Source organism: Mustela lutreola, chromosome 13 (assembly GCF_030435805.1).
Source record: "Mustela lutreola isolate mMusLut2 chromosome 13, mMusLut2.pri, whole genome shotgun sequence".
In the NCBI taxonomy this organism is placed as follows: Eukaryota; Metazoa; Chordata; class Mammalia; order Carnivora; family Mustelidae; genus Mustela; species Mustela lutreola.
In genome coordinates, this window is record NC_081302.1 from 59,461,047 (window position 1) to 59,486,946 (window position 25,900).

At 40.9% G+C, this 25,900-nt stretch overlaps 1 protein-coding gene across 10 annotated transcripts in view; it reads right to left on the reverse strand.

The window, feature by feature from the left end:
- MED4 (mediator complex subunit 4) overlaps nucleotides 1–25,900 on the reverse strand; it is a 44,758-nt gene that overhangs the window by 11,246 nt on the left and 7,612 nt on the right. For 4 of the 10 annotated variants that reach the window (XM_059143910.1, XM_059143908.1, XM_059143913.1 and 1 more), the window contains 3 exons: nucleotides 7,773–7,878; nucleotides 6,368–6,534; nucleotides 2,093–2,159 (listed from right to left, as the gene is read on the reverse strand). In XM_059143910.1, the coding sequence (XP_058999893.1) occupies nucleotides 2,093–2,159; nucleotides 6,368–6,492 (192 nt within the window). In that variant the 5' untranslated portion in view covers nucleotides 6,493–6,534; nucleotides 7,773–7,878. Of the gene's footprint in view, nucleotides 1–2,092; nucleotides 2,160–2,463; nucleotides 2,593–6,089; nucleotides 6,210–6,367; nucleotides 6,596–7,772; nucleotides 7,879–25,900 lie in introns of those variants that run through there. The other 6 variants (XM_059143914.1, XM_059143912.1, XM_059143915.1 and 3 more) reach the window with 4 other exon arrangements.

The following is a 25,900-nucleotide window of genomic DNA, read 5'->3' on the forward strand; positions in this document are numbered from 1 at the left end:
AATGTAAGGAAACTTGACAATATAATTATAGTAAATGCTTCAATATGGCTGTCTCAGAGTTGAACTGATCTCAGAAATACTTTAATGGTAAATGTATGATGCTTAAAAATACTAAAGTTGCACATTTGTGCTACTATGTTTAAGAAAACTTATAACTCATATTAAACCTGTAATGTCATGAATAGTTTTACTTTATGATGAAGATGGTTTGAAAAAGAGAATTTCCAAAAATAGTAAATAAATTTTCAAATGGGCACATCCCATTAATATATAAGAGTTTCAGTGAAAACTAAACAGGAATTTATGGTACTAAATATGAGGTTTAATTTTGTCCTGGGGTGGTGATAATAATAACCTTTCATTAATAAGCTCTTCCTATCTGTACTTAACACGCAGTATCATAAATCCTCATAACGACATTATGTGACAAGGTACTATTGTTTTTTAAGAACAGAACTGCTAGTCCTTACAAAGTATAAGAAAGGTTAGTGCTGACTGGCAGGTCTTAGTTATGACCTACTGAATAATCAGTATGCCTACAAAGCATATAATAAATGCCTAGGAAATAAAGTCAAAACTTGTATTTCATTTTGCTCATTTTGTAACAAATTCTTTTTTTTTTTAAGATTTTATTTATTTATTTGACAGACAGAGATCACAAGTAGGCAGAGAGGCAGGTAGAGAGAGGAGGAAGCAGGCTCCCTGCTGAACAGAAAGCCAGATGTGGGGCTTGATCCCAGGACGCTGGGATCATGACCGAGCCAAAGGCAGAGGCTTTAACCCACTGAGCCACCCAGGCGCCCCTCATTTGTAATAAATTCTTATTTAGTTTCACAGGTATTTATCAATAAAGTATCTGAGACTAGCATTCCCCTATTAACATATTTCTCTATAAGCTTTTCCTAAAAACAAAATAAACAACATACATAAAACAACTTTAATATCCCTAAAATTACCAACTTTTCTACTTATAGCCTTATCTAATTCCCTTTCTCCACTTGAGGGGATTAATCTTTGAAGAAAACAAGTTTTAAAGATTATTTATTTGTCAGAGAGAGAGAGAGAGCACAAGCAGGAGGAAGCAGACAGATGGAGAAGGCGGCTCCCTACTGATCAAGGAGCCCGACTTGGGACTCAATCCCAGGACTGAGGGATCATGACCTGAGCTGAAGGCAGATGTTCAACTAACTGAGACACCCAGGTGTCCCTGAAGAAAACAAGTTTTATGATACTTCTCTACTGACAGTCAATCAAATTCCTCTGCCCTCAAAACCTATCATAAGATAAAACTAAGATAAGATGAGGCACAGAGCTGTCTCCTATCATTAAAAAGGTTAGTCCTTCCCAGATGTTTTCTTTTTAAGTTTTTCAAAATTATGGTAAAAAACACATAAAATGACATTTACCCTCTTTAATAAGTTTTTGGATCAGAAAAAAAAAATCTGCTCACTGCAGAAAATTACAAAACACAGAAAGGAATAAAGAAAATAAAAATTTGTAAACTTAACATCTACAAAATAATTTCTATTAACAAATGCATGCTCTTTTATTTCCATTAATTTGCATTAGGGGAACCAAGCCTATAACTAAAGATTGGTTTATGAAAGCATTAACCTTTTATCTTTCAAATATTGTTTTAATCTCTACTTAACAAGTTTTGTTGGCTAATTCAAAGGACAAAAATGAGTAAATGTCTAACTAGAACTATAAGAGAAAATAATACTGCTAAACCCTTAGACAACGATTTTCTTTTTTTTTTAAGTTATCCTAAATTGTTTTTTATTACTTATTTTTATTAACATATAATGTATTATTTGCCCCAGGGGTACAGGTCTATGAATCGTCAGGCTTACACATTTCACAGCACTCACCATCTCACATACCCTCCCCAATGTCCATAATCCAACCAAATATTTTCTTTTTAAGCAATGTTACCTAATATTAAGTGATTCAAAGAAAATATCAATTTAAAAGTTGCAATTAATAATTTAACATATTCCAATCTTCCTGTCTCACACAAAGTAAATGTAAATAGGGAAACTGCAGAAATTATGGGGATTTCTTGTTTGTAATTTAAAAAGAAGCCACTTACCTGGTTTTCCTCATCAGGTGGCAACAACTTTTGGTTTCTTGAAATTGCTAACATTTCTATAAGTTCTCTAAAAAGGAAAAACAAAAAACCGAAACAACTTTGCAAAATAAATACAATAGAAGCTTTATCAACTGATCTCTACCTAACTGACTTGCTGGATTCATGGTACCCACAGCATGTTGAGTATTCATAGCCCCTGCCCCACTGTGACTTGGGCTCTCACCAGCAAGACTCAGTTGTGTTTGTTACCAGATCCATTTATGCAAGTTTAACCTATTACTATAATTACATAAATTAATATCCAGTATATAAATACCAATGAAATATGACTGTCAACAGAAAAGAGTTGTTTAAATAAAACACCCACTTACACTGGGTGGAGTTAGGGAAAGCTTCTCTGAGTGAGGAAAATCAGCCACAAAGAAGAATGCTTGTAAAAGACATAGTTCAGGGGTCCAAAGATGGGTCTGAGAAGTGTGGTCAGAATACAGCAGTAGGTACTGGGAAGCAGGATACAAAAATGAGGACATGGTTAGGGAGGGAGGGGCCAGATCGTGTTAGGGCTTTTTAGGTCACAGCAAAGGACCAGTATTTCATTCTAGGTACAGTGAGAAATGACCAAATATTTTAAACAGGGAAATGACATGAACTGATTTATGCTTTTAAGCAACCTGCTAAGCTACCTGGAGAAAGGATTTTAAGAGGGGTAGAATGGAAATCAAGTTAAGCAGCGTCTGTAGTATTCCAGGCAAAAAATGACATTGGCTCTGATGAAGTCCTAGCCACTAAGATTTAGCAATAGTAATGCAAACAGGTGAAACGTGTACAGACTCAGAATATACTCTGGGGGGCGCCTGGGTGGCTTAGTAGTTGGGCATCTGCCATAGGCTTGGTCCTGATCCCTGGGATAGAGCCCCAAGTAGGGCTCTCTCTCAGCGGGAAGCCTGCGTCTCCCTCTCTCACTCTTTCTCTGTCAAATAAAGAAATCAAATCTTAAATATGTACGTATATATACACTTACATATGTATATGTATGTATGTGTATGTGTATATATTTTGGAGGTAGAGCTGATAAGACTTGCTGATGGATTAACAGACATTTTATGAAGACAGCATGTTATATTAACCTTTTTCTTTACCCCATAGATGAGATATAAACAGCTGAGAACCTCGAGTCTACACAAAGGCTGGTTTCAGTGGTGGGAGTGGTGGGGATGGGAAGTATGGTGGGAGATGTGGAATGAGCCTTTTTCTGCTTTTCTTGCAAATCGGGGAGTATATATCCACAGAAAACCTTAAAAGAGCTTGCCTTAGGTACAGGAGTACAGTGGGAAGGAAAAAGCTGTAAGACTTAGTGCTGTTCAGTACCAGTCTAGAACAAAGTGGAAACCTCTGTCCTCCCCAATGGTAAAAGGAGGCTGGAGGAACCCCTGAGTCCACTCTCTGGTTACAGGTGTGGGAGATAGAGCCCTGTCCAGCTACAGAAGCTGTACTCCTGGCATATCAAATTAGGATCCACCCACAATTCCCCATAGAAATATAATTTACTTGAAGGTTAGATCCCATATTATTAGTGGTATACTACACTTCAGGTAAATTCTAGATAAACAGATCATTAGGCTGGTGTGGAAACCTCAAGACTCCTATCAACATGGTTTCTGAAGAACAATTGAGTTCTGAGTCACAAACATGTTAACAAAAACTTGTAGTGGGGCACCTGGGTGGCTCAGTCATTAAGCATCTGCCTTTGGCTCAGGTAATGATCCCAGGGTCCTGGGATCGAGCCCCTGGGCTCTCTGCTCAGCGGGTAACCTGCTTCTCCCTCTCCCTCTGTTGAGGGAGAGGTGTTCCCTCTCTCGCTGTGTCTCTGTCAAATAAATAAAATCTTTAAAAAAAGAGAAACTTGTAGACTATAATTTGTGTTTCTATTTTTAAAAATTCCTCCAAAGATTACCTCATTCTATCATATTTTACAAAGTAATAAATATACTGAAAAGCTATATAATCAAGTAACAGCAAAAAATATATCCTAAATTTCAAATGCACTATTTTTTAAAGTTAGCAAGTTACATTAGTTTTTCTTTCCAATTTTTCATAAAAAAACCAAACAAGAGAAAAATTTCACTAAGAGGATAATGACACATATCACAGATCACAAGCAGTACATGTAGCTATATCTGATTGCTAATATAATGGGATTTTTTTGAAAGCCAATCACACTGGAATAGCCTCATTCTGTGAAGTCTCAGTGAGTATCGGGGCAAACCACAAAGTGACATCTCTCCCACTACCACCAACAACCATCTCCAGGGTCACAAAAGAGGTAAATTTTCACTCACTTACCGTCACCCAGTCTTTCTTTAGAGATGAACAAAAAAAAATAATATGTCAGATTAAGTCATGAGAAAATCAGAGGAAAAGAAAAACTTTTAAAGTAACGGTTATTACCAAGCTGCAAGGACCCCAAGAAAGAAGAAGCTTATCTCTAGTTTGTCAACAGATTCAGTGAGGACTGCAAATCAATGACAAAGTGTTTTTAGCATTCCTGGGGAAAGGGCAATGGAACTACAGCTACGTTTAGAGAAAGCAAAAGAGAACTCAGCACCTCAACTAATCATGCACAGCTAGAAAGTTGAGGTGGGAAAGTTTCAGAAACAGATTCTTGATACATTTCATCAAACAGAAAACCCTATACTGGGGAATTAAGGAAACAATCAAAGAGGGGGAGAGATAAACCGATCAATTTACAAGACAATTTCAATTTGGTCTCAAGTTTTACACAATTGATAAATTACTTATTTATGTTATCTCAAGTGGAAGAGTGCGTGAGGATCATGTATATGTACTCCTGTTGGTACCAACAGCGTCAGGAAACCACTTCAGGTATACAGAGCTATAGCCAAATAATCCAGAGGCAAGGTCTTAAGACTGACTACCAAGCTGTCCAATGTCAGAAGAAATTTTCAAAGACCTTTACCCTGTATGCCTAGGTTCAGAAAAAGTTTCCGAACTTGATGAATGTGAAATATATACCAGGTCACAAACCAGACAAATTACGTTACTGCATGTAAACTCAGAAAAGAAATGAATTTACTGGGCTCCAGAGTAGAAGGGTGAGAAGTAATAGTTCATTGAATATACTAAGACAAAGATTTGAAATTCAAAGACCAAGATTCACTCAGAACAAAAGGCAGCAGCCACTACTTCCCAAAGGGGGTGTCACTTCTTCAGAAGTAAACGTTATTTACGGAAAAGTGACACACTAGACTAGACATTTGGACTGTATCTCACTGAGCATCAGGAACCTACCAACTCTTTTAAAGCAGAAAAAAGTGGCATGAGATGCTTTTAAAAAAAGATAGCTCTGCTGTGGCAATACAGAAAGCGCAGAAGCATAAAGCCAAGTGAAACTGTAGGGAGGCTGCATCAAAAGATAGGACGGTGGGGATGGGAACAATAGGTCAAATCTGAGCAACCTTTGAGGAGGAAGAACCAAAACAATTTCAGCATCCAAGTGAATGTAACAGAGTTAAAGGCTTCAACTTCACAAACTACCACGAACGATGGCAGAATAAGGGGAGTGACATCCAGCTTCTATCTCTTCCATACTCGCTGAACTCCAGCCGCCCCAAACTTGCAACTGCACCAAGTCGCGTGTGCTCGTGCCTCCAGGCGTTTGCACCTGCTATTCCAACTACCTGCTACCTACAGAATGCGGTGAACTCCTTCTTCCCCTGCAGTCCTTTCTCCGAGAAGCCTGCCCTGACTACAACTGAGACGGGAACCTACAGTCCTCGAGTTTCAGTAACCCGGAGCGCACACCTCTGTTAAGAACAGGCTCCGCACCATGATGTCTGTTTACGTCTGTTACTTCCCCTTGACACTAGGTGCTCTGTGTCCGCAACTAGTCTCCCCCTCACTACCGTCTCCCAGCGTTTGGGACCCAGGGGGGGTTTCCTTAAAGGTGTGTCGAGAGTCCGTGGACGAAGGTACTCACAGCTGGCGACCTGTAAGGTCCGCTACGGTTCTGACGACGTCGGGGTTCCAGCATCACTGTCATTTCTAAAATGTCCCCTAAGGAGGGTGGAGTGGGCTGCCGTCTCGGAGAGCCGGAGGACTGCGGACACCAAGTCCACGATACCTCGCTCACCGTCTTTGGGAGCGCGGCCTCCCCGGGGAGCCCCAGAAGCGAACCCACCCTGCCACCCCGGGCGGCAGACCCACAGTCAGTCCTCCACGCCCAGCCCAGTCAGGCCCTGAGGCCGACGGCATTACCTCGACAAGACCTCCAGATCTTCCAGGGCAGACAGCAGTCGCTCTCGCGTGCTGTTACCGCCGGCCGCTCCAGAACCGCCTCCCGGCCGCTCTTTCTCCTTCTCTCCACTTGAAGACGCCGCCATGCTCGCCACAGGCCCGCGGCCGGAGACTGCGCAGCTGGGTTCCTACGAGGAGAGGCGGGCTCCGGAGGCGGAAGTAAGGGTCACCGAGGCGGGGCGGGGTGGGCTAGGGTGGGGAGGTGGTGGTGGTAAAGAGGCCAGGGTCACAGCGCCACCTATGCACCTGGAGATGCACTGCGGGCGGCGGCGCCATCTGATGAGCCAGAGGGGTTCTCAGGTCCAAACCAGGGAGGAGAGCCAGAAAACAAAGGCACAAGGCGGTCAGGTTGCCCTGTGCCTTATGGTTTTCAAGTAGGAATGGGAGATTCAACGGATCTGAAGCATTTGAGGAAATTGTATAATGACCTACGTCTCGTATTAGTTTCTTTGTGAAATGGGCTGGCCTCAGCATTAACCTACATCTTTAGTCTGCATCTCTATAATGCTAACCTTGCTGTTAGGCCTCTCCTAGAGGTTGTAAGCACCCTATGACAGGAGCCATAATCTGTCTTTTTTTTTTTTCTTTATTGTAGTAAAATATACATAACATAAAATTGACCATGTTAATCATATTTAAATATATAGTTCAGTGATATTAAGCACATTCATGTGGTTATGCTACTATGACCACCACCCATAACCTCATCATCCATAACCTCTTTCCATCTTGAAAAACTGTAACTCTGTGCCATAACAACTCCCCATTCCTTCCTACCCCAGCCTCTAACAGCCACCATTCTACTTTCTCTCTCTCTGAATTTCACAACTCTAGGGACCTCAAATAAATGAAATGATACAGTATTTGTCTTTTGGGGATTGCCTTATTTCACTTAGTGAATGTTTTCCACTTTCACCCCTGTTTTAGCATGAGTCAGTCTTTCCTTCTTTTTCAAGGCTGAATAATATTCCCTTATATATAGATACCACATTTTGCTTATCCTTTCAGACACTTGGGTTACTTCTACATTCTCATAATCCATCTTTGTAATCATATCTCTCCCAACAAAGTGTTTTGTTCATTGATTGAGATGACTGTTGAATGAATCAAGATAATATGTAAGTGGTAGTTTATGAAAATGGTTTAAATAATCAATATAAAATAGATTCCAAATTAAAGTCAAAACTCCACCTTAGCCCACTTTTCCTGGAGAGAACACTATAGTTGGGGACTTTCCCTACCAGGAAAACTCAAAGTTGCAACAGTATGGGGAATGCGGGTTCTGTATCAGGTTAGGGTGTGAGATTTTAAAAGACAAGATGGAGAGATGTCACCTATAGAACAGCTGGGATTAAGGCAGGAGTACCTGTATCCATCATTCCATCATCTTGTCTTTCGGCCTGTTCTTTTGGAAGTGCTGAACCTTCTTACTGCTGGGCACCCAGACTTGAGGATTTTCTTGAAGGCTCATGCTAAAAAAGAAAAAAAAAAAAAAAAGAAAAGCCATTCATAGAAACTGCTGTATAATACGGAATGCTGATTTATTCACTTACAAGGAAAAGTAATAATGCCAAACACAATTTTACTTACAGACAAATTTATACAGGAAGAAAAATTATCACCAGAATGTTGCTTGGTAAACTTGGATTTGAAAGAATGAAGATAGATTTAAAAAAAAAAAATTAACCAAGTGGACAATCTTCTTTTGGAGAACTGCCTATCTCTCTTTTTAAAGAAACAGGTGTCTTCATACATTGGAAAAGGGTTGGGAACCTCTGGTCTAAAATGCAAGCACTTGCGAATGCACTGTTTGGCATTTTGAGTAAAAATCTATAAACATTTGGTGTGGAGGTTTGGGTATGTAGCAGGAAATTCAACCGGCCTATCCCTAAAAGTCTGCAGAACAGGGTGGCTACATATCTTCTGTGTATTTTTATACATTCTTTTTCATTTTTATCAAGCAATCTATATATAAAGTTTAAAAAGTCAAATACCGCTCAGAAGCTACCAAAAAACAAAAAGCTCTCGGTCACACCTCCTCAGCCCTCATATCCTGGATGACATCCTGCTCTCCCTAGTGGCAGCTTCTCTGCCCATTCTTAACTGTTTCTTCTATGCTTTGTTTCCCTATTTTAAAGTAATTGGCATGTTTTCTATACCTCTATTCAACTCTTTGAGAAATTTCTTTCCTGTTATGTTGAATAGGGAGTTTATCTCTCCTTCATGCCCCATTCCCCTCCTTCTGGCCTCTCAATGGATAGAATCCAATTTTTTGTTAAATCAATAGCCCATTCTTTTCTTGCTGCACTATTATTTATCTATAACTATGTAATTATTATTTGTTTATCTCAAATAAATTTGAAAAATAAAATGGAGAAGAACAGAAAATGTCTTGGACATCAAAGCACATTGCACTGACTTGTGCGAACTTGTCAGTTACGTATTTATATGTGTCTGTACTGAGTCAAATACAAAGTCTATATTTTTACTGTGGATTGAAAAAGTTTGCAAACATTGGAGAGTAAGGAAGATACCAACCCTACCTCTTAGAAAAACAGCTCCTTCCATCTAAGGCTCCCAAAGGGAGAATCTATATAAATTTTGTATTCTGGGGACAGAAAGTTAAAGCAAACATACACAAGTAAAGTGTATGTTGAGATGATTCTCTGGGATGCATTGCATAGATGGACAATGTTGTGGTTTAAATTGTGTGCCCTCAAAATTCATGTAACGAAGCCCTGATACCCCAGTACCTCCAAATGTAACTGTGTTTGGAGATAGGGCCTTCAAAGGGATTAAGTTAAAATGAGGCTAACAGGGTCATGACCCTGACAGGGTCGTCCTGGTCTAATCTGATCGGTGTTTTTACAGAAATATGTGAAGACAGCCAGAAGGTGACCTTCTGCAAGCCAATGAGACAAACCTCAGAAGAAACCAAACCGAACCTTGGACTTCCCACCTCCAAAACTGTGAGAAAATAAACGTCTGTTGTTGAAGCCAGTCTGGGGTATCTTGTTATAAGAACCTTAACAGACTAACGCAGAGAGGTTGCAAGTCAATGGACATCTGGAGATTTCTAAACAATGCCTTGCATATACCTTTGACCTCCCTGACTTTATTTTTATTTGTCCCTTGGCTAGAGCATGCATTAGGCTACACAAGCTGCAAATGGCTGTACATGAGACTGTGCGTCCTTGTTCAGACCCTCTCCACTGCCCTCAACACGATTTCTCACTATTTCCTCTTTCTCCAAACCTTCAACACTTCCTTCCCCTAGATTCCCACTCTCAACTTAGGACCTTGAATTCTAACTCGCTGAGAAAGAGGAGAAACCTGAACACCCACACATTGCAGCCACCACGAGTGTCTGGCCACCAGCATTGTTCCCCTCTGCCCTGCAGCTGGACCAGCTACTGCCCATGCCCTTTCCCTGCTCCAAGTCAGAGAACATTCTCTCCCCGTAGCCCTCTCTCTCTGAAGGCTTTGTACCAGTGGTCCACCCACCTCCCAACTGTCAATGTTTCATCTTGTACTTATCATTCCCATCACCATATCTGCTGCTATTTTCCTGTTTTTAGAACACTCTTACCCCACTTTCTGCACGAGCAACCGCTTCACTTCTTTGCTTCCTTCTGCAGCGAAACACCTACAAAGAGTTATCTAAATATTTTGATTCCAATTCCATTCCTTCCTTATATCCACTTCAATTAGTTTTCATCCTCACTCAGATTGCAAGGTCATTGAAAACCCCCGTGTTGCTGCAGGTAACGGCGGGCATGCATTGTGCTCGAGGCTCTGCAGCCCTGCACCTGTCAATCATTCCCTTATCCTGGAGAACACTTTCTCCACTTGGATTTCTAGCATGCCAGGCTCTCTTCATTTTTGTCCTTGCTCCCTGGTCTCTCCTCTCAGTCTCTCTGGGTGGTTCCTCCTCTCCACCCTGACTCTACACAGAGGAGCATTTGGGGGACACTTCTTGGTCCTCATTTCCACCAACTCACTTTTGGTCATCTCACCCAGCCCAGGGGCTCTATTTTTAAAAAAATTTAAAAATACTTTACTTATTTATTTGAAAGAAATAGAGCATGGACAGGGCTAGGGACAAAAGAAGCAGCAGACTCCCCATGAAGCAGGGGCCTGATGTGGGGCTCCATCCCAGGACCTTGAAATCATGACTGGAACTGAAGACAGATGCTTAACCGACTGAGCCACTGAGGTGTCCTTTTAAATAATACCTGTAAGCTGACTCCCAAATGTGTATTTCCCACCTTGACCTGACCTCTGAACTCAGGTTTGTATGTTCAGTTCCTACTACTTACCTTCTGTTACTGCACAGAGAAACGGTTCTGAACTCAGGTAGGGCTAACACCCTCCTGGAAAACCAATACTTGAGATGGCAGTGCTTTTGGGAAGGGAAAGGTTGTTCTATTTCAGGAAGGAGGCAACCTGGGAAGACAGTGGACTAATGCCCCGAAGACCATCCTCCCTGTCCAGGAGAAGCCGCAAGGGCTTAAAAGGGAAGGCAGGGTAGTGGGGTGGGGGACAGGGAAGGGGGCTGCTCTGTACAGGAGAAGCAGGTGCCCGGGCAGTTAGTCCAGGGTGGACATGACCCTGAATAGCCTTGCTGGCATCAGCTGCAGCTGTTTTCTTTCCAGTGCGGTCAGGCTTTATCTTCTGGGAAATTCTGGTCCTTCACTCCTCAAGGCCAGTGGTGTGCGAGTCTCAAGGGAAGTAGGTTAGTCCCCTGCACGCCAAGGGGCTTGGGTCAGCAAGCAAGGAGCGCATAAGCTTGAGGCAAGTTAGCTCTTAAGACTGGCTGTTACTTGCACTTGGGTAGACAAAACTGAATTCCTGATCTACACCCCTCGGTCCCAACACACACGGCATTACCTGCGGCCCCCCTCAACCCAGTTGATAGAAGCTTCTTCATTTTCCTCGTCCAGGCAAAAAAACATAGGGTTTTGCCTCCTTGTTTCTCATGCACCACATTCACCCAGAAATCAAGATAGTTCTACCGTCAGCACATGCCCATAACTGGTCCACATCTCAATTTTTTACTTCTGATCACAGGTCCACATCTCCATCATCCCTCAGCTGCATTTCCTGAGATTGCCTTCCCACTGTTCTCTCTGCCTCTCCCCTCACATCTGTGGGCTATTTCCAACACAGCAGTATAGGGATCTCTTTAAAACTCAAGTCAGATCATGTTATTCCTCTGATCAAAGTTTTGCGGTGGCTCCCCTTCCACTCAGAGTAAAACCATGAGCTAGGCTATGAGACCTAGCATCATTTGACCTGGCATTGCCCTTCTGACCTTTTCTTCTTCCCTCTTTTCACTCTGCTCCAGCCATTCCAGTCCTACAGCATACCAGAACCATCCTGCCTGAGTGGCCCCCAACTGGCTAGTCTCCCTGCCTTCATCTGTTGGTCCCTTATTAGTCAAATGGCTAACTTCTCACTTCCTGCAGGAATCTCCTTTTCTCAAGGAGGCCCATCTGGTTGTCATTTTTCCTATTGCATTCTACCCCCACATTCCATTCTCTTTACCCTGCTCTGCTTTTTTCCATAACATTTGTCATCTTCTAACATTCTATTAGTTGATGTGTGTTTTGCTAAATATCGCTTCCCCTGGAATGTAAGCAAGGTGGGGGCACTGATATGACCCCAGTGCCAAAATGTTGCCTGACGCAAAGTGGGCACCAATGATTGTTGCTGGGTTTGTTGTTGACAGAGGTGCTAAAAATCACCAAACAAACTTAGATATCTGTAGTTTTGCCTCTAAATGGTAAAACCTTATTTTCAGTCTTTTCTGTCCATATTCACCTTGGGGATTCTCAAAAGCAACTCCAAATATTTATAAAATCCTCCACCAGAAGTGGAATATTCCATTGACAGTGGTCACGGTTACTCTGCAATCCAACAAACACTAGTCCTGAAGCTTGTTTCCCCAGCCAGTTACCAGAGTAAGTTTGAGGGTTCATGTTCAAGATCAAACCCATTAAGTGTGGGCTAGAGAGTTAGAGTCAGGCAATTCTCTCCCAGTAGTCAGGCCATGAGAAAACAAGTCCAATACATTCATTAACTCTCTTCAAGAGGAAAAAACCTTGAAACTCTACTTTAGCACTTGGGCCTCCGAGCCTCTAACCCCAGGTGAAAATAACATTCAATTCAGGATAAAGCTTCCGTCTCAAAAACACCATTTATGGTTTTTGAAACCATGAATTACCTCTCAAAAAGCTACTGTGGGAAGAGGTGGTTTCTCAGCAACTAGCTGGCTTTTAGGACAGCAACTTCAATTTTTAAGTCAATTTCAAAGCCTCAAATGTGCCCTTAAATTGCCTTTGGCAGGGGGGCAGAGGGAAAGGAAGAGAGAGAATCTCAAGCAGATTCAGCACTTAGCATGGAGCCAGATGTGGGGCTCGATCTTACAACCCTGAGATTATGATCTGAATCAAAATCAAGAGTCACCCACTTAACCTACTAAGCCTCCCAGGGGACCCTAAACTCCTTTTCATGAAGCCAGTTATCTCTGGTAAGTCCAACTGGGGCTTCTCTACAACAACAGAAGTTTCACAGTCTGAATAAAGCCTCTTATCTCTTTCACCCACCGTCCTAGTGATATCATAGAGCCTCATCAGAAGAACTCAATCCTCCTCATTCCCAAACACGACACAACAAAAAACTTCCATTGTCCAGAATTGCTCAATGTTAATTAAAATAATTGGCTCCATGGAAAGCGTGGCATTTATCTTTAATTCCCTACATTCTTGGTCCTCGAGAATACAAGAAACAAAACAGTTTAGGTTAAACATCTTATTTTCTTTAAATATTTGTGATGTGGTTTCAATGGAAAGGTTTTCTAGAATGAACAGACCTCCTATGAAGTCTCATCTTCCTGAAATTCCCCAGGCATCATTGAAAACTAACCACTTCTCCATAACTCAAAAGAAAGGTGGATAACATTATTGTTCTCCTTTCATAGGTTCATTTATTTTTTCAACAAATATTCATTAAACTCTGTTCACATGCCAGGGACCACACTAGATGCTGGGCCTGTAAGGGTGAGTAAGACAACAGTGGTCAGGGAAGTCTTCCTGGAGGAAGTGAAAGCAGAAATTTCTTAGAAAGCACTTGGGGCAGAAAGACTGGCAGGGCTACAGGAAGGAAAAACTAGACTAAGGAGTTAATGTCAGATAGAGAATGATAAAAATATCTCACCAACTTTTTTTTTTAGATTTTTATTTCTTTCTTTATTTGAGAGAATGAGAGAGTGAGCTGGCAGGGGGCGGGGGAGGGTGTGGCAGGGCAGGGAGAGAAACAGAGGGAGAGGAAAAAGCAGATTCTGTGTTGAGTGTAGAGCCTGATGCAGGGCTTGATCTCAAGACCCTGAGATCACAACCTGTGCTGAAACCAAGAGTTGGTTGCTTAACTGACTGTGCCACTCAGGTGCCTCTGGTTCTGCCAATTTATTACAGCAGCCCTAGGAAACTAATACTACTGGTTTGAATGAATAGATGTTCTCAATTTGATTCTAAGGAGATAGGGGTTCATTTCTTCTCATACATAAAGCAAATTGCTAAGGGTTTCTTGGGGGGCCTGAAAAGTACTAAACTAAATGCATTTACATTAGCAGCATCAATTTGTGCATGATGAGCTAAAGCAATTAAAAACATGTTGCGCTCATTAGTAGAAGCCCAGGTTATGGAATAAAAGCTGAAAGAGAACTCAGAGGTCATCTGCTCTGGTCTGACCCCAGCCCGTGATTAAACGTTTCCTGGTAGAAGAAAGCCGCCCTCCTCACCTATCAGCCATTTTCATTCATTTTAAGCCCAAAGGTACATCAAGATAATTAGCACACATTGGGTCTAACCTGTCTTCTGAATAGTAAGTAATACATAAGTACTACAAATGTATTACACAAGTTATACATTTATACTCTTTTTCACAGAACAGACCATCAAGGTTTTTCTTTTTTCATTCTTTTTCTCAATGTGAACTGTATTTACAGAACTAAAGAAGTTATGTTTTCAAATATACATTTCAAAAATCTTAGTTTTAGATTTCAAAATAAAACTTGAATAATTCATTTTTTTAAAGGGCTTAAATATTGTGCTTGATATTTATATATAAATTTTTGCTGATTCATTTTAAGTTTGCAATTTATTAAAATAATTTTTAAGGGGCCCCTGGGTGGCTCAGTGGGTTAAAGCATCTGCCACGGCTCGGGTCGTGATCCCAGAGTCCTGGGATCGAGCCCCGCATCCGGCTCTCTGCTCAGCAGGGAACCTGTTTCCTCCTCTCTTCTCTCTGCCTGCCTCTCTGCCTACTTTTGATCTCTGTTAAATAAATAGAATCTCTTTTTTTAAGATTTTATTTATTCATTTGAGAGAGAGACAGTGAGAGAGAGAGCATGAGCGAGGAGGTCAGAGGGAGAAGCAGACTCCCCATGGAGCTGGGAGCCTGATGCGGGACTCGATTCCGGGATTCCGGGATCATGACCTGAGCCGAAGGCAGTCGTCCAACCAACTGAGCCACCCAGGCGTCCCAATAAATAGAATCTTTAAAAAAAATTATCATGACCCAAGCCGTGGCAGAGGCTTTAACCCACTGAGCCACCCGTGCGCCCCTAAAAAAAATAATTTTTAAGTGGAAACAACCAGTATGTCTTTCAATATGTTGGATAATCAATAGAGTATATATCCATATAATATATTACTATTTGTCAATAAAAAAGAATGAGCTATCAAGCCAAGCGATGAATGAAAGAATCTTAAATACATATTGTTAAATGAAAGAAACCAGTCCAAAAAGGCTACCTTCTCTATGATTCCATTTATATTACATTCTAAAAGAAGCTTAACTGTTGAAATGGTAAAGAGATCAGTGGTCGCCAAGGGCTCAGGAAGTGGAGAGGGTTGAAAAGGTGAAGCACAGAGGATTTTTTAGGGTGGTGAACTATTCTGTATGATGTTGCAATGGATACATGACACTATGCATTATAAAATCTCATAGAACTTTACAGCACAAAGAGTGAACCTTAATGTATACAAATATAACAAATTATTTTGGAAGTTGGAAGACCCTAGGAGGGAATGCAGGCAAAATCATCTGATAAGTCACAGACCTGCACCTCTGAAACAAATAATACATTATATGTTACCTGCACCCGAATGTTTATAGCAGCAATGTCCACAATAGCCAAACTATGGAAAGAATCTAGATGTCCATCAACAGATGAACGGATAAAGAAGATGTGGTATATATATATATATATATATATATATATATATATATACACATATATATATATGTATATATATATGTAGTAAGTGCTATTGATATAATATGATGAGAATGGCATTTTTCTGTTGTAATCTTCCTCCAGACTCATGACCTCATCAAACAAATCCAACTGAGGGACATTCTGCAAAGCAGCTGACTTCTCCAAGATGTCAAGGCCATTGAAACCAAGGAAAGTTTGAGAAACTGGCCCAATCAAGAGGTGCTCTAGGAGACATGACAACTAAATAAAATATTAAAAAAAAATTCTGGGGGTGTCTGGGTGGCTCTGTTGGTTAAGTGTTCAACTCTTGTTTTCAGCTCAGGTCATGATCTCAGGGTCCTGAACTGTACTCCACACTGAGTGTGCAACTTGCTTATATCTCTCTCCCGCTCCCTCCGTCCTTCCTCCCCACTCCCCAGAGAGTGCAAGGTCTATCTCTTAAAAATAAAAATCTAGTATTTTTCAGGTAAACTACCATTAAACCATGGCTAAGTGCTCAACGATGTTTATGATATAATAATATGTATAATTGTCATTTGAGTAGAACAAAGCAGGATATTAATGTCATTATCCCCTCTTATACAGCTTTTGGTTTTTCCAGTAATGTCTATTTCTTTTTCTTCTTGTAATCTCTCACAATAATTCTCTATTTATTTTTACAGAAGTTCCAACCTATCAGGAGTTTTCATATCCCTTTTTTTCTGGAAGCCTTGCCTCACAGAACCCTCTGGGGCCAAGAAAGACAATTTTGTGAAAGGCTAACTTAATGTCCTGGAATATACCTTCTAGTGGTATAATCTGATTTAAGGATATAATTTAGGTTAGCTGGAGGAATGAATGAATTGCATACATTCTAAATGTTCATTGCTGCTTTTCTCAGATAGTGTTGGCTGAATAAAGTCAGTATAATTCCAATGCAAAACAAAGGTATGTGATATTTCAGTTAGCCCCAACAGCCTGAATGTCTTCAAGAATCATCTGGGACAGGGTACCTGAGTGGCTTAGTCGGTTAAGCATCTGACTCTTGGTTTCAACTCAGGTCATGATCTCAGGGTTGTGAGATTGAGCTCTGCATGTGTTGGTCTCCAGGTTCAGCGGGGAGTCTGCTTAAGATTCTCTCTCCCAGGCGCCTGGGTGGCTCAGTGGGTTAAAGCTTCTGCCTTCAGCTCGGGTCATGATCTCAGGGTCCTGGGATCAAGCCCCGAATCTGGCTTTCTGCTCAGCAGGGAGCCTGCTTCTCTCTCTCTCTCTCTCTCTCTCTGCCTGCCTCTCTGCCTACTAGTGATCTCTATCAAATGAATAAATAAAATCTTAAAAAAAAAAAGGTTCTCCCTCTTCCCTCCCCTCCTTTCCCCTCCCTTCTGCAAACTCTCTCTCTCTCATAAATAAATAAATCTTAAAAAAAAGAAAAGAAAAGAATCTTCAGGGGTGCTGCAGCCATCATTCAACAAACCAGTGCAGCTGGTTATGGCCAATTAACCAAGTACAAATCCACCTAATTATACCATGACCCACATGGCTTCTGTCGATACACAGGGAATCCATAATAGATTTTGCCAAATTCATGAGTTTCAAATATAATATTAAAAAAAAATTCTTCTTTAACTAATATCTCTAAACAACAACAACAACCCCTCCCCCCAAATGAGGACAATGGAACATCTTCCTGCATGGAATAATACATGTTTAAATTTGCATGTTGGCCAAGTCTTATTAATTTCATAGAACCAGTACCTACTGCATAGTAAAGGTTCAGTATTTTTATTAAAGTTGGTTGACTTTCTTAACATATTAATGTGGAGACCAGTTTTACATTCACTTTAACTTTTGTTTTCTCCCAGATCTAAATATTTGTTTTGGCTAGATTAAGGGAGATTTCCCAGAAAAGTTTCCCTTTTGGCTGTTACAAAGTTCTTTCCCTTCCTGTATCTAACTGTGGAGACAATTCAGAAAAAGATTAACTATAATCTCCATGCTTCCAGTTTGTTTTTCATTTCCCTGCATTTCAAATCCTGTTCATTTTTGCATATTAGCCTCTCATATGATAGGCAGATGCTTGATAAATGTTTACTGATTTGATTTAATTTAGGAAAACACCCTATGAGCTAAACCCTGTAGTTCAATCGGTAAAATTGGCCTCAGATCACCTGAACCTTGTCTCTCTGAATGTTTATCACCATCCAGAAAGCACTGTATGACCCTGTGTGCAAATGAGTCACTGTATCCCCTGCAAAGGCAGAGATAAATATCCAAGTGCCAGGAAATGAAGAATTGAATTCACCTCAAAACCACCAAATTCCCAGCCCACTGAGACTTCTTAAGAGAACGACATCATCATTCTTTCCCATTTTTCCATTTACTTTCAAATACATCTATCCTTATGTTATCTGATTTTAACGCTGGCCAGAAGATTTTTACCATGAAAGGCATAAGGATGAGTTTCCTGCTAAATGTTTGAATAAAAGCAATGAGGTTAAAGGAGGTTTCTTGGCACTTGTCAGGGTTGAACAGTAGCTTCTTTGTCTTTGCAGATTCTCTGGTGCTTGGCCCTTGCCTCTTCTTGGATAACTTGTTGCTCTTCGACATGCTGGGCCTCAGCCAGGTCTGGTCCTCAAACCAACCCACAAGTTACTCCCCTCAGGCAGCCCCAACCCAGCCGTGAGCACAGTGACTCTCTGTCCTCGGCAGTCAGGCTTCCAGAGAGTGGCCGGCCCATTTTGTGAATCTAACACCTGATATAAAATTTCTAATTACAGACACCAAATTCTCTCTCCTAGGAGATCTGAAAATGCAAGCTCCACTCTTTGTTAAGACCTTTTATTTTCATTGGAAAGCCCCTGCCAAACGTTGGCCACATTTCACTGTGTCTGATCCATGCTTTTTATCTCTTCTCAACCAGACAAACACGTAATGCCTCATTTGCTGGATGACCAGGCAATCCATCCACTTCCAAGATCGACTTGTACACAATGCTCCTGCCGGGCCAATGTGCTGTGCAAAGGGCTCCAAAGGTATTTCTCAGGTTCTGGCAGAACTACCGTGTCATTCCTCAACAAAGGCCTTACAGTTTCAAAGGTAACTGAGATCATTTGGTTTTAGTGGCATCAGTGATTCCTCCCTGAATCTATAGATACCAACACTGCTGTGGGTTTGATGCCAGATTTACAGATGAAGTGGTGGAATGGTGGAACAGAAACATTTGACAAGTGACCATTCTGACAAATGCATATTTAAATCTTTTTGCAGAATTGTACTTTTTTGGATAGTTTACATCCCAAGATATTGGTCAGTCAACTTTACATGCTCTTCTAAAGAAGAGCCTGGCCCATGTCTGTGCAGCCAGGACAGTGAGACAGGAAGAAGTCCAGGTATCATAACCATAAAGCTCTAACTCTCTTTCCTATTCCAAGGAATACTTGTTATTCATATAGCTTCTGTTGTGCATGGACCCCAGGAGCCTGGGTAGTACCCAGAATGGCCCTAGTCAGCAGGAAAAAAGAGACTGCTGATGTCTGACCCTGCCCTGGGCTGTCAGAATAGAGGGTCAATGTCAGAAGTGGGTCAGGGAGAGATGAGGGATCCTGGAGGAGTCTGCAGGGAAGAGTGGATAGCATGCAAGCCTCTATCTGGGATAGTTGACATAGATTTCATGAGACTGTCTCCTTCTTATGTTTATTTTAGGAAACAGTAAAGTAGTGCAAAGCTGAAGAAGGTTCAGATTTTAAAAGTCCTATTGGAAGGGGAGGTGAACTATGAGAGACTATGGACTCTGAAAAACAATCTGAGGGGTTTGAAGTGGCGGGGAGTGGGAGGTCGGGGTACAAGGTGATGGGTATTCTAGAGGGCACGGATTGCATGGAGCACTGGGTGTGGTGAAAAAAAATAATGAATACTGTTTTTCTGAAAATAAATAAATCAATTTAATTTAAAAAAAAGTCCTATGTTAACTCTGGGCCCAAGCCTTGCCATTCCTTCATTCATTCATTCAGTGATGTATTGAGCAACTATTGTCACAAATACTGTTCTAGATTCTTACATTACATCTAGATTCCCTGCTGTTTTAGAGCTTACCTTCTAAATAGAGATGGCAAAGCAAACATACCAGATAATTTTACTTTATGATGAGTATTATAAAGGAATCAGGGCCCTTTTATTGGGAATCCAATCCTTTTATTGGGAATCCAATCCATCACTGAAGAGGGTGATGTTTTTGGTAAGAACTGAAGAATAAAGGAAGACCCCTCTATACAGTGATCTAGGGAAGAGAGCGCCAAGCAGAATGAACAGCAAGTGCAAAGACCCCAAGATGGGAAACATCTGGCGTTACTGGAGGGATTGAGTGAGTGAAACTGTGGGTGGGATGGGCTGAGAGTGTCACACAGAGGCCTCATCATGTGAGCACTTGCAGGTCATGGCAAGGAGTTGGAATTTTAGTTTTGTTATGATGGGGGTGCAGAGGGCAGTCACTAAGTTGCTTCAGGCTGAGCTCCACAGGACTCTTACAACCTAGTTGTCATTTAATCTTCTGTGTCACCAAATCTGACAAATCAGATTTTGGGTAATTGTGTTAAACGCTCCCATCATGTTGTCTAACAGCACCACAGCCCCTACTAAGGGAAGATTCTCTTCTCACATATCTGCTTAAGACACATTAGTTAGGATAAAGGTACATCCACATGCCATGAACTGACCCTGCTCCCAATAATATCAATTACCTATGGTAGGACCTACACTCATTTATCGAATATTTATTAAGTGACTGTTATATAGCAGGAATACAATGGTGAACAAAACAGACACATTCCTTGCTATCATGAGTCTTACACTCTTTCTAGAAAGCTGATGATTAAATAGGCAGACATAAATTGCTCTGTTATGATAGAGAAAGTTATGGAAGCATCTAGCAGCATAGTCAATTAACCTGATCAAGGAAAACTTCCTGGAAAAAGTGATGTTTAAGCTGGGGGCTGAAAGCTAAGTAAGAGAAGGCCAGTTGTAGAGGAGGAAGAGTTTTCCAAATGGAAGGAAGAGCATATAACCAGAGGTAAGAGAAAACACAGCATATTTTAAGCAACTTAAATAATTTTCAGTATGATGTGAGGCAGAGTACAAGATTGAGAAGTTAAGACATGAGGCTGGTGAGGTACCTGGGGACGAGGTCATGAGGCTAGAACATGAAGTGTCTTATAAGGAAGTTAGAGTAGCTGTATTTTATCATGTAGGTAATGGGAAATCTCTGAAAGATATGGGAAATGGATTGGGAGTGGAGGAAGATGGTAGTAGGAAGATCACTGTACTGATTCAAGTGAGAAATGATCGTCATTTGACCAAGATAGTAGTCAGAGAGATAAAGCAAAGTAGACTAATTACAGACACATTTATCCATAGCTTAACCTGACACCAATTCTCTTTCTGAAAAATTGGGGGGGGGGAGGGTGGAGAAAAAGAAAGTGAGAGAGAGAGAATGAAATGAACACAGAGAAAAGCTGAAGAGGCCATGATAGATTGTGGAAGTCAAATTTATAATGCAGTAAGAATATGTAGATGCTATGAAGAAATGGAAAGATATGCAGAGTATAGGGAAAGAAAAGGGTAATGGGAAAGAAGACCCATGAGAGAGGGAGGGAGGGCCAGCCCAGGTTCTGACAGCTTTCCTGGTTCAGTTCCCCAAAGTTTCAACTCTATCATAAGCTCTGTTCATGAATTCCCATGATATCCGGCTCCCTTATTGCTGCACCTAAAGGATCCCCCCCCTGCTCCACACACAAGCTAGTTTGATTGAGTTTTAGTTCTTGCAACTTAAGGACTCTGAATAAATCAGTAATAGTTATGCAAACTAAATCTTCAAGGGGTGCTTGGGTGGCTCAGTCAGTTGAGCACCAGACTTGTGGTTTCATCTCAGGTCATGTTCTTGGGGTTCTGGGATCGGAGTATCAGGCTCCATGCTCTGTGCTTGTCCCTCTCCCTTTGCTCCTCCCCCTGCACTCTCTCTCTCATATATAAATAAATAAATCTTTTTAAAAATATCTAATTATTCAAGAAGCTAATTAATTACCACAGAATGCAAATTAATGCCATTATAGTGAAAAATGAAACTTCTAAATGATCATAGATGTTCTTGTTTATGGATCAACAACTTTTCAATATAGTAAGTCCAACAATAATCAAAAAGTGGCTTGAAGAGCATAGATCCCAAACAAAAAGTATTGAATGGCCATGGTGTCTGATGGACCCATCTCTCTTCCACTCAGTCTCTAGAGGGTGATGCTGGATCATAAGAAACCACTTCTGAGGCAAGAGAGCACAAACCCTGAGGTGGTTACTCCTAGAAGATGAGGCAAAAGAACTTGGACAAGGGGTCACCTCTTGGTTAAGCACTCCAGTTTATACTGGAGAAGTCAGGTCGAACATCCAGTGGGAAGTGAAGGGATGATGGAAACCCAAGATGATCATGTTGGACCTTAGGAGGATGGGTTAGAATGGGACAAGTCTCAAGTGTGGTGACCATTGTGAGTTCAGTTTGGTCGGGTACAATACATGAAAATCAAGCGACCTACTACGTTTCAGGCCTTGTATAGGAGCAAAAGAGAAAAAAGATGAAAATCTGGCCCATGTTCTTTTTTTTTTTTTTTTTTTTAGAGATTTTATTTATTTATTTGACAGAGACAGCGAGAGAGGGAACACAAGCAGGGGAAATGGAAGAGGGAGATGTAGGCTTCCCTCTTAGCAGGGAGACCAATTCGGGGCTCAATCCCAGGAACCTATGACCTGAGCTGAAGGCAGATGCTTAATGACTGAGCCGTGCAGCACCCCCTGTTTCTCTAGTGAGAAACATAGACATGTACACAGATAACATAAGGTGGGAAGTGAGGAGACCGGTGCTGAGGGTTTACAAAGAGTTTCAAGATATAACTGCTGAGCCCGGATGCGAAGGTTGAGTCATAGTTACGTAGGAATGTCAGGAACAGCAAAATTATAAGTATATTTGGAAAGAGCTGAAGCACCAGAAGCAGGCTATATTAGTGGTATGTAAGAGAAAAGTAGGGAATAGCGGAAGAAAAGCCTGGAGAGTTAAAAGGAAGTCATATCATGAGAGACATTTTTATTTCTAAAATTAAAAAAAATAATAATGGTATAAATCTTCTCAACAAAGAAGTTTTCCCAGTTGCAAAAATGAATGCTTGAAATATATCTTCCAACTAAAAAACAAAAACAAACCAACAAACTAGAAATATAAAGAAACTGACAAAACACCATTACTACACAGCCATTGGTAAGTAGGTTTTTCAATTCCAAATATAAAATAAACACAAAAGAACAAACATTCTACTGAAAAATATAATTGGACCCAACTTAGTAGAAAAATGTCAAAATACGAACACTACAAATAAGGAATATAGACCATTCTCTTTGTGAATTAGAGAAAAAAATATACATTCTTTCCTATTTTGATGAAACATCTACTAATACTGGTCATGCATTTAGCTACAAAGAAAATCTTAACAAGTTTTCTTACATAGAAATTTTATAGATTTTTTTTCTGATTAGATTGAATTAAGCTAGAAATTATAATAAAATTGGACTGGGTTTTATAAGAAGTCACTGAAAGACTTTTAAGTAAGAGAATGACACAACCATATAGTAAATGGGTTGGAGGGGAGTTAGGAGAGATAGGAGGAAAATCACATAAGGAAATAATGCAACAGTCCTGGAAAGAAGTAATGTGGGTCTGAACTAGATACGAATAATGGGGAATGGAAAGAGTAGACAATTTAGAATATATTCAGTAGATAAATAACAAGGACTTGCTGACTGATTGAATTTAGGAGATAGAGAAGTTGGGGGAGGTGGAGAAGAGTAAAATGACTAAATTAGGTTGTGACATGGAAGAGGTAGTATCATTAATTTAGATGAGGAAGACACACAAAGGAACAGATCTGGGGAAAGAGAGAGTTCATATTTGGGCTTGTTCGATTTGAGGAACATAGCCCACAGTCCAGTGGAAGGAGACAAAGAAAACTGTAAATGGACATTACCAGGAAGATTATCCTTTTGTTGTAGAAAAAACTCAGAACTAAGGCCATGATAGGTGGGAAAACGTAAGGTTTCCTCTTTTATTTGGTGCCCAGTAGGGGATGAAGGTAGTTTATCAAAAGTATTTAATAGGACTTAACACCCAGGAATAATTAAGACATGTTTAGGAGTATCTTAAGATGGGACCAAAAAATGTCCAGTCCGGGCGCCTGGGTGGCTCAGTGGGTTAAGCCGCTGCCTTCGGCTCAGGTCATGATCTCAGGGTCCTGGGATCGAGCCCCGCATCGGGCTCTCTGCTCAGCGGGGAGCCTGCTTCCTCCTCTTTCTCTCTGCCTGCCTCTCTGCCTACTTGTAATCTCTCTCTGTCACATAAATAAATAAAATCTTAAAAAAAAAAATGTCCAGTCCACTTGCGAAGACAAGACTAAGGACTATACAGCCAGTGCTATAAATGTCCACAAAAGCACCTGTCCACTATTGGAAAAGGAGGCAGGACTGTAAGTGAAATGAGAAAAGGCCTTACTTTTAATAAGTCATGGGAAGAAACAGATACACATGCACACACACATGTGCACCTGAGTCATGAGGAGACACAGACATACACATGCACATGAGTCATGGGGAGACACAGAAGTCTTTCAGGTGTGGGATGGATCATAAGCAATGGCTCACAGGTAACATTACACTGAGGGGAAGCGGTGGAAGGCTCAGGACAGAGAGGGGCATGCTGGGAGCAGAAGAGAGGGAGGAGGGACCTGAAGCCTGGAAAAGAGTTGGAGCTCAACGGGGCAGACAAGGGGTGATGTGGCAGAGATTTTGTCAGGAAGCTAGAGTTACTTCATGGCTCTTACGTCAATTAAAGCCATTAAAACTAATTTTGCCATGTGAATTTTCCGAGAATTTTTCTATGCTTCTCTGGATAATTGATTCCCAAGACCAATGAGTTTCAGGAGAGACTTTTATCTAACACAGACACAAAGATAAAGCCTTACTTTTTGCTTTCACATTTGAGGATTAAAGGATTTGGGTTACTTGAGGGGGCTTAGTAAGTGTTGATTACAATGATTTAGAAAATCCTTAGGGCGTCAGATGGTGATGCAACATAAGCCTTCTCAGAGAGTATATTTAACGACTTACTGGTCTAAAGCACATGCTACAGAGGGCACAGACAAGGAAGAGGCAGAACTGCTTGGCCATTAAGAGGTCTCGAAACGACATGACCTCTCTCATCTGTGGTTTTCTAGATTGTAAGATAGGAATTGTCATTTCTTCGTTCATTCAGCAAGTGTTCTATGAGTGTCCACTGTGTCCCAGGTACCGTTCTACCTACCTTATAAGATTATTCTGAGAGTTAAATGAAATCACCTAAGTTAAAAGACTTAGCACAGTGTCCAGAATCTACCAGGTGCTAATTGTATTTATTTTTTTATACCAGAGGATTTTTTTGATATTTGAGCTATAATTGGATCAGGCCAACAATGGGCCGAGACACTCGGAGTGTTTTTACAAATATCAGGGTGTTTTGCAAAGCAAAAGAATTGACTGAATAAGGGATTCAAGACTGAAAAGACCTTTAACTTAATACATTTTGGAAGCAGTAGGATGAAGGGCAAAATGTTGCCCTTGGGAAAATGAAGCAGGTCTAAGTCAAAGCTAGCCTCAGAAACCTGTGGAGGGTGCAATGAAGCAACCACAGGGCTCCAAGTTGAGATCCATTGGAAATGTGAGTGCCCTACTAGGTCTGGAACATTTGGAAAGAACTACAAGGTAGTTTGCTTCATCAACATGTTCAGAGTTAAGGTGCATGACAAAATAATTGTACTTCGGAGACATCTTCAACTGTAAACACTGCAGTGCACCCAACGAAGCCTGGAAAGTAAATTTGCAATTCAGGGTAAATATTTGAATTGACTGGGTAAGGGCCTTGATAACTCAGATACTAGCATTTTCCAGTGCTCCAAATAAGTCATCTGAAAAAAGAAAGGAAGACAAGCTGACTCAAGCTGGAAAACATGTTTTCTCTCAGTATTACTTTTGCTTCTGAAGTGAGCTGGTTTCATTATCAGATTGTGCATTTTCCACTTCCCTTTTATAAACTGAACTTTAGCCCTGACCTTGAAGAGTCTAATGAGGTTGGTCAGAAGTCACAATGAGATGGAATATGCCTGATTCCCAGA